We start from the raw sequence: 9,984 nt of genomic DNA on the forward strand, positions 1-9,984 counted from the left end.
AGAAGCTTTTACGGCATGAGGCTGTTATTGCAAACTGGGTCTTATTGATGATTGACACATGAACATTGTACACAATAACAGGTTTCATTGTGACATCTACATACATAAATTTAATATAATTTGATAATCTTTACTCTTCACTCTCTCACCTCTGCTCCCTTTGAGCTCTGCTTTCTCCCTAGCACTCTCTCTTCTATTTTTATGTCATTTTAAAATCTAGGTTCCATATATGAAAGAAAGTGTGATAGTTTTCTGAGTCATGCTTACTTTACTTACATGATGATCTGCAGCCAAGTCCATCTATTTTCTTGTGAATAACATAAGCTCAGCTTTCTTTAGGCTAAAAATACTTGTGTGTGTATGTTTGTGTGTAATATGTGTATGAATGTACACATATGTGTATTTATATAAGTGAATATTATATTACCTTTATCTATTTATTAATTGACAGACACTTAAGCTGATTTTGTATCTTGTTTCTTGTGAATGACCAAATTTGGTGTTCTAAATTTATTCTTTAAAGGAACTAATATATGGTAGAGTAGCCTGGTAGAGTACATTTATCTTCATAAATTTATTCTTTCTGTTCAGGAAATCAACTGAAAAACTAGACTGTAAAAAATTAGATGAGAATCCCTAATTCTGCTACTGCTTTCCCCGGAAGAATGGGGCAGCAGTTGCTTGTAACCCCAACTTGTCAGTCAAATATCTGGCTCCCTCTAGAGAAGCACAAACTGATGGAGAAAGGACTTTCTGGGGATGGAGAAGGCCATTATATCTTCATAGCATGCATCCACTCACTCAGGAGTCTCTGTGCTGCCTTTTTGACATCCTTGTTTCTCAAGCTGTACACAATGGGGTTCACCATGGGGGTGATCACAGTGTAGAGCAGTGAGAAGACCTTATTTAGGGCAGTGGCCTGAGTTGCTGTGGGGATAGCATACACTGTCCCCAGAGTTCCATAGTACAGAGTAACCACGATGAGGTGGGAAGAGCATGTGGAAAAGGCTCGTTGCTTTCCTGAAGCAGATGGTATCCTGAGGACAGCAACCACAATTTTTATATAGGAAGCTACAGTAAGCAGAAAGGGTACCATGGTGACAAAGGAGGCCATGAGAAAAGTAGTTTTTTTTACTTCCTTAGGATCAGAACAAGCCAGCTTCAGCACAGGAGCAAGGTCACAAAAGAAATGATCAATCTCATTGGATGCACAGAACTGCAGCTGGAAAGTCATAGTGACAGTGACAACAGGAGTTAGAAACCCACTCAGCCAAAATCCACCTGCAAGCCAGAGACATGTGTGGAAGTTCATGAGAGATGGATACCGAAGTGGGCTGCAGATAGCAAGGTATCGGTCATAAGACATGGCTGCCAGGAGAAAACACTCAACTACTGCCATGGAGCCAAAGAAATAAAACTGAGCCACACATCCTGCAAAAGAAATTGCCTCTGGACCAGAAAGAAGGGTCTTCAACATTTTAGGAGTAATGGAAGTTGTATACCAGATCTCAAGGAAGGAGAAATTGGACAAAAAGAAGTACATGGGAGTTTGGAGGCTGCGGTCACAGGAAGTAACTGTAAGAATGAGAATATTCCCCAGTAAGGTCATTACATAGATTCCAAGAAATGTTCCAAAAAGAAAAAACTGTAATCCATGGAGACTTCCGAATCCCAGAAGGAGAAATTCTTTGATCAGGGTGAGATTACCCATACCTATGATATTCAGGCTCAAAATCTGAGGAAAAGAAATAAAAACAACTGGAAAAAAGAACAAACATGGCTGGAAGGAGCAAGAGCACCAGAAGTACTGCCCAGTACATCAGCTAAAAGCCTTGTCCCTTCTTCCCTAAAAGACATTTTGTATGTATTTTACTAGGTGTACTTACCTAGAAGCTTCTGTATTTCTTCTGTTTCTCCTTGTTATGATGAAGTAATTGACAAGAAGTGACCAAAAGGAAGAGAGGCTTATTTTGGCTCATGGCATGAGAGATGTAGTTCTTTGTGATGGAGAAAGCATGGAAGCAGGATACTCTAAGGTGGCATGAACGTGTGGCTGATGCATGCTTTACCTCCCTACATTTCAGTGAACTAGGAAGCATAAATGAGATAGGAAGTGAGGGCTATACTCACAATATAAGGTCTGCTTCAAGTTGAACACTTTCTCCAATGAGATTCCACTTCCTAAAGGTTCAACAAGCTCTCCACAGAGTGCCTGCCACAAGCTAGGCATTAAGTGTTGATGACATAAGTTTATGGGGGACATTTCTCATTCAAATCATGATGGCTATGAATGGATCCAAAGTTAAGGATCCCTTAAGAAAGAGTGATTCCATTTTTTAACCACTTTTTTCTTTGATATTACTGGTGATGAATCTACCTTTGAGTGTCTCACAATAGAAAGCAAACACAATATAATGGTGACATTGAGCACAAGCTTCTTTTAACAATACTACCTGAACTTCTGAAACAGTATTTAAGGCTCACTGGCAATGTGAATACCAAATCTTAAAATAGGAGTAAATCATACAACTCTTTCCTTTGGAACTCCTCTACCATGATCCCCAAATCAGCGTGAATTTTACTAACATCAGCAAAAGGAGAAGGTGAATTCAGAATTATTGATCTTAAATTACCTATAAGAAAAATAAGAGTTTCTGCTGGGCTCTGTAGATATGTAGCTGATTGCTTCCATGGCATCAAATTCCTATGGAAATCGGGGGGAAAATGTATGTAAAGTTATTCACTGGAAATGTTAGAGAAAAATAATGTTTCATCATTCATAAATGAAAAAGACATTCCTGACTCACAAGCCGTAGGATGTGAGTTTAAAAGTTTGTTTTTTTTTTTTTTAATTTCCCAGCATCCAGGGTAGATTAGCAGTGAGTCATGGATAGAACTTCTCCTTCCCCACTTGCCCCACTGTGGTACCCAAAGACCCATATTTGTGAAGTACCTGTCTGGTCATAGTGCCTGGGCTATGATAGGATCAGAAATTAGTATTTACTGTGGCCTAAATGAGGAGACTATGTAAAGCCAGAGGTAGGGGCTTGATGATATCAATGATGCAAGCTGAAGTTTCAGTCTGTGACTAGAAAATAAGGAGCAGCCACCTTTTCTGCTTTGTTTGGGGTAATGACGATGTTTCCTTAAAAGGTTACAGAAAAATCATATTTTTTGACTGTGAAATCATTGTTTAACTGTACTCAGCAAGCTGGTTATTCAAAGGAACCTTATTTAGAACACTTCTGAAATATGAAGGAATTTTTCATAATTTACCCTTTGTATCATTCTAGATTTTAGTATATTATGGTTGTGTTAAGAATGATCCACATATACTAGAGGAATATAGTATATTTGAACTGCATGAAGTAGCACTGACCATGACTATAGTGTATAAAAAAAAATCAATCAACAGCTAATATTGTCCCTGGAGTTGACAGATGCTTCCTAATTGGGGAATTAAACTGCACTGTCCTCTTATAATTTTAGTTTGTCTTCAGAGACTGCCACTCGGCATTCAGAACCAGCATTAACATCATTAGATGTTTATCATTCAATCCCAAGTCTTATTAATTAGTAATGAATTTTTTTCCTTTGGCTTATAAGCATGTTTTTGGTGTGTTCAAATTCATAGCCTCCTCAAGTCCACTCTTTCATTGTAGTAAACCCATAAATGAGAAAAATAGTTCAGAAGAATTCATTGTTTCATTCTCTCTGGACACATGCTATGTATCATATTATTGAGCTGATAGACGCTAAGGGGTGAAACCATAAGCAAAGAAGACATGGTAACAATGTTCGTTAAGGGTATAGTTTAATAATAAAAGTAGGCAGTGACTTTCTGGGTCTGGGTTACCTTACTCAGGATGATCTTTTCAGTTCCATACACTTGCCTGCAAATTTCATGATTTCTTTATTTTTAATAGCTGAGTAGTATTCCATTGTGTAAATGTGCCACAGTTTCTTTTTCCATTCTTTGCTTGAGGGACATCTGGCTATTACAAATAAAGTTGCAATTAACATAGTTGAGCAAATGTCCTTGTTGTTTGGTGGAGTGTCTTTGGGGTATATACCCAGGAGTGATATAGGTGGGTCTTGAGGCAATGCTATTCCCAATTTTCTGGAAAATCATCAGATTGATTTCCACGTACTCACTTATAAGTGGATTTTAGCCATATAATACAGGATAAGCATACTATGAGGCACAAACCAAAAAAGATAAATAACAAGGAGGATCCAAGGGAGGATACATAAATCTTACTTGGAAGGAAAGATAGACTAGACAGAGGTAGTGGCCGAAGAGAGGGAACAAGGTAGAAATGGAGCACAAAGAGTTAAGAGGGTGATCAGACCTGGAGAGAGTGAGGGCAAGAAGAGATTGAAGGGTGGGGATATCTCTGTGAAAAGCTAAGTCAGGGTAGGCTCCTGGGAGAATATGAGGGGCACTCAAGCACTCCTAGTAGCAGAGGCCATAGAGACTGAAGAGGACACCTTCTAACTAGACTATCCTCCTAGTAGAGGGAGGGAATTCTAACCCACCCACAGAACCTTCTGAATTTACCTGCAAGATGTAGATGGATAAAGATAGAGTAGATGGAGCAGATACTGAGGGAATGCCTAACCAATGCCTGATCCAAACAAAGACCTACCTTATGGGAGAGTGCCAACCTCTGACACTATGAACAATACTCTGCTAAGCTTGCAGATAGGAGCCTGACATCATTGTTCTCTGAGATACACTACCCAGCAGTACCTCAAAATAGATGCTAACACTCACAGCCACACATTGGGTGATGCCTAGGGAGTCTAGTGGAAAAGTGGGAGGAAAAAGAAAAGGACCTGAGATGACAGGAGCTCCATAGGAAGACCAACCGAGCCAACTCACCAGGACCCAATGAGGCCTTGTGGAGACTGAAGCACCAACCAAGGACCATGTGTGGACTAGACCCAGGCCCCCTACACAGATGTAGCAGATGGGCAGCTTAGGCTTCTTGTGGGTCCCTCAGTAAGAGAAATGGGGACTGCCTTTGACAAGGACTCACTTGCTAGCTTTTTGATCATTTGCCACTGCTGGGACTGCCTTAGCAGGCCACAGGGGAAGAGGACATACTCAGTCCTGATGCAACTTGATGAGCTGGGGTGGGTTGGAAAGGGAGCTCCCCTTTTCTGAGGAATGGTCAAGGAGGGGGGAGGCAGAGGGAGAGAGGGTGAGACTGGAAAGGGAAGAGAAATGGGACTACAACCACGATGCAAAGTGAATAAAAATGAATATATATATATATATATATATATATATATATATATATATATATATATTTTAAAGTAGGCATTGAACCAATGATTCTCAACCTTCCTATTGTGACCCTTTAATTCAGTTTCTTGTGTTGGTACTGACCCCAACCATAAAATTATTTTGTTGCTACTTTATAACTGTAATTTTGCCAGTGCTATGAATTATAATGTAAATATTTTTGGAGACAGAGCTTGCAAAAATGGTTACAACCCACAGGTTGAGAACCACTGCATTAAATCGGTCAAATTCTGACAAGTATAAAACCATCACTATGATAAGTGCTTTGAAGGAGACATATAGGACCACGATTCAAAGAATAATGTTCAAGAATAGGTGACATAGTTTTTGTAACATGATTAAACAAGATACAGCTGAGGTGGAAGTATAAGGTATAGGAGGATATGAAAGAATCAGAATGAAAGTCAGGAAACTGGACAGAAAGCTGATGTGGTAGTCCAAGCTAGATATGGTAGCTAAGCATAAGCTCAAATGAGTTAAAATGAGCTAGCTAACCTTAGGGCTTTTTATGCAGTACGATCAAGACGTCCTTGAATTTCTCTGCATTGTACATCAATAAACAGTTTAAGAAATAAACTGCACTGCAAACAATTAGAAGTAGGCATGAAGTAAAAGAAGAAAATGAGGATGAATCTCAAGATTTTAGCTTCAGAAACTGTCTTTCTTGGAGATAGAAAGATGGACTGAGTAAAAAATTTTTCTTCACTCTTTCTTAGTATCTCTTATTCTCTCTCTTTCCAGAAAATGGCTCTTAAGGTCAGTTATTTAGTGACAGACAGAGCTCTAGCTCTGAGAGGCAGGGCTCTCAATGTGACTAAAAAACAAGCTCTTAAGCAAATGCATCACAAATAATTGGCCTTGTTTCCAAAAACAACCAGTGAAGAGACCGAATAGGTCAGTGTAACCTTTACTCACCCTGCAAAAATTGTTCAAAGCCAGGGTTTAACAACAGAGTATCAGGAGCAATCTTGCACATGATGTACAAGAGAGATCAATTTGGTAGGGATTGTTGAAATCTCTTCAGTGTGAACCTCCCCATCACTGAGGATGACCAAATTACTCAGAGCTTTCAGTTTTCAGTTTTTCCCCAAAAAAGTTCTATTTCATTTTTCCCTTGCATGAGAGAGGTAGATGACAATGGAATGAGTTTAGCCAAGAAAACAATTTTCAGGTTTCATTTGAAGTCAGAATACTTTCTTCTATCTTCTTCATGTTCGCTTATAGTTATAACCGTTAAGAGTTAATGAAAAAATCATGGTCAGAGATTCTGAAACATGTACAATTTGTAGAATGATTGAAGTGTATTATTTTCTTTGATTTACTAAGTAGGGACTGTAGGTTTAGTTTTCTTTATGGAACTGTTAAGTGAATATAATGGAAAACAGCTTTGTTCTTAACTTCTAGTTACATAAAAAAGCTAATTAACCATGTCCTCTGAACCCATTCCTTTGGTATTTTTTAATAAAAATTTATCTTTGTATTAATATTCCTATACAATTATAATCATCAAAAGATAAAACTGTTTACAAGACAATACAAAATGCCCAAATTCACACCTATGACCACATAAGATATTAATGGTTGTATAAGTACAATAATGGAACTAAAGTGTGGAGACGTAAGAGGGAAGTGAGGTAGAACTTGAAGAACAACTGAAGTTTGTTGATAGGAGGAAGTGTACAGTTGCTTTTGTTTGAACCAGTCTGGTATTCTGTATTCTTCCTTCCCCCAAATCCCCCATCTAAATATTAAGACAGAACGTAGGTTTGAAGCCCTGTTCAATCTATATTATGCTTGTCAATTACTATGTCAGGGGCAATTGTTTAATGCTAGATCAGGGTAACACAGTCAAGTAAAGAAGTTTTCAGCTTAATCCTCACAATTTAGGTCAACCTTTGTTCCAAATACATATTAACCTCCTCCCTAAGATGACATCTGAGAGACAGAGACAAGAGCAGGAAAATTGTCCACAGACAGAATCTGCACAAGCTCAGAGAAAATATCTTTGACGGGTCCCCTACTAACTCCCCTAGTAGAGAGGGAAGTTGATTACTTCGGTCAACTTTCAAAAAATGATTATTTTTCTTGAATAACTCAAGTTTATGCCACACAGCAGAACATTTTGGAGAAAGCTTTATTTTGTTTCTTTTGAAAACAACTTGTAGAATATTATAGACAGCTCAATTTTAAAGGAATTACACATTGATGCTAGAAAAGCCTTGGTGTCTACGGGAATGATTCTTTTATTTGTATTTTTTGCACCTTGAGACCTTGAGCCAGATGTTGCTGAGATGCTTTAGACTAAAATTATTGAGACCCAGAAATCGACTGGCATTATTAAGACCTACCTAGTGACAGATATTTCTAATTCAACTATATTCTTTGGTACCAAATGTTTTTCTTGTTCTATTCCATTTGTCAAGAAGACACACAATGAAACAGGCTAGGAAATGTCTTTGACCAATGACACGTGGTGTCTCATTATGTGACAGACCTTTAGCCTAAATGTGAAAATGGCAACAATTACGTGAGTAAAGTTGATTTTTTAAAAAAAGAAAAACAGGAGTAAGAGGAGGGGAAAGTGTAATCAGAATATATTGTTTTAAATTTTTCTTTTCAATTAAAAAACTAAAAACATTATTAAAAGCATGATCATACTTTTGGTTGCATATAAAATGCAGGGAGTCTATATAATTTGGTAAAAGCTGAACTGAATATATACCTGAATTAATTGCCTAAATGTCATCAAATATTGATATGCAACATGTTTATAAGTTTGTAGCAAAACATCTGAAAATGATGAAGTCCAGAAACCATTCAGTAGTAAGCCTAAGGAAAAAAATGTCAAAATGAGGCTTGAATGAGTTCGCTTTTTAACCAGTTCTATTTTCTTTGAATTGGTTTCTTCTATTTCTCTTGCCTTTAGGGGACAGAAATAGCATCTGATAGACTGCCTAAGCTTATTCTACTGACTTACATGGCAAGGAACTGAAATGTCTCAATTCATCACTCTAATATTTAATCTGCTCATATGCTCATTATTCTGAATAGTAGGGAGATTTAGGTATAGTAGGTATCTGAATAGTAGAGAGATTTCCTTTTTACACCTTTTAGCTTTCATTCTGATATTTGGCTTGGGTGATGGAGACAAACTTAGTTCTCTTTCATTTACTTTTTCTACCCTTTGACATTTGAGGATTTTAGCCATCACTACTTAAAGTTATTCCTTGAGAGTTCTTGTTCCTAGATTCTTAACCCTCTGTGACAAATGTTAAGAAGCTGCTACGACTCACATTAACATGGTGTCTTTTTTTCTTAACTAAAACAATGGTTCTCAATCTTCCTAATGAGACCCTTTAATATAGTTATTTATGTTGTGGTGACACCCAACTATAATTTTTTTCATTTCTACTTAATAAATATAATTTTGCTACTGTTATGAATTGTAATATAAATATCTGATTCCCAGTGTTCTTAGATAACCCCTGTGAAAGGACTGTTCAGTCCCAAAGGGGTCTCGACTCACTGGTTGAGGACCAACCACTCTGATAGAGGGTTTGTTATGTCATAGTGGCTAAGTGCATAAGCTTTCATTCATGTCAGGCAAAATTGAGTTGGAATTCTGGCTACATTGCTTGTTATCAGTTTAACTCAGGGCAAGAAACTTAATATCTTGCTATTTCAATTTTAATGTATAAAATAAAGGATTAGAGTGATAATTAAATGACCTTACAGGTGTACATGCATTTTCTATAACTTAATGAAATAATCTGTACAAAGTGCTGACAAGAGCTATAACGAATGTCACTATATTTTGACAAATGTGTGCCTGTGTGTAGCTGATTTCTCCAATGTTATTTATGTTATCTCACTCAACAGGAAACACTGTCATAATTTTTATTTTGTTTTCTCCTGATTTCTTTCATATATCTAGTACAAGGACTGAGTTAATAACTGCTGATGTGACTTTTACACTTCCTAGTTCAAATCTGAAATTTTAATTTTCATCACTGTTATCAGAAAACCTTCATATTTTTTTTTCTTACCTTTCACTGTCTTCTTTTTTCTCCACTCTAAAAGGCTGACCACCATGACCTCCTCATCTGGATGATTCATCCTGATGTAGAAACAGGCTCCATCTTCAAGGGCATCCTCAGATTAGTTGCTAGTCTTACTGCTCAAATTAATATCCTGCTGGAACTTCCTCCAATTAGGGATTCAGGTCCTGTCTGTTTGCTTAATATGTTGTACTCATGAAAATCAATTTCCCTTAAGCCTCTTTCCCAGGGGTAATATTTCCCCACTTAACTGGGAAATTTAAATGAAATGGTAGATCATCTTGCCTCACCAAACCTTAAATTCTAAACTTGATGACTTGAGAGGAGCCAATTGGAAACAACATTTTAAGGGTCATTCTTAACTTCTTCAAGAACACTGAGCACACCTCATGTAAATCAATGTTGATGATTTTGAATGAGTTGTTACTATTTGTCAAAATACTTTACCTCTTTGAAAACCTTTTCAAAGCCGTCAATATAAGTTATTGAATATACTCAAGAAGAAAACAACTGCATTATTCAGACAGAGATATTTACTGAATGCTTGCTACGTGTACAACATCTTACCATAAGTACAATTTGAAATAGGTAGTGAGTTTTTAACTAAAAGCAATT

At 37.2% G+C, this 9,984-nt stretch overlaps 1 protein-coding gene across 1 annotated transcript; it reads right to left on the reverse strand.

Annotated features, from left to right (window-relative positions):
• Positions 1–772: 772 nt before the first annotated feature.
• LOC129684814 (olfactory receptor 11A1-like) lies at positions 773–1,726 on the reverse strand. The gene has a single exon (XM_055618060.1). It carries the CDS (start codon positions 1,709–1,711, stop codon positions 773–775), a length of 939 nt encoding a protein of 312 aa, XP_055474035.1. The 5' UTR covers positions 1,712–1,726.
• Positions 1,727–9,984: the final 8,258 nt, after the last annotated feature.

The sequence above is a fragment of the Psammomys obesus genome, unplaced genomic scaffold (assembly GCF_907164565.1).
Source record: "Psammomys obesus unplaced genomic scaffold, mPsaObe1.curated_primary_1811, whole genome shotgun sequence".
NCBI lineage: Eukaryota > Metazoa > Chordata > Mammalia > Rodentia > Muridae > Psammomys > Psammomys obesus.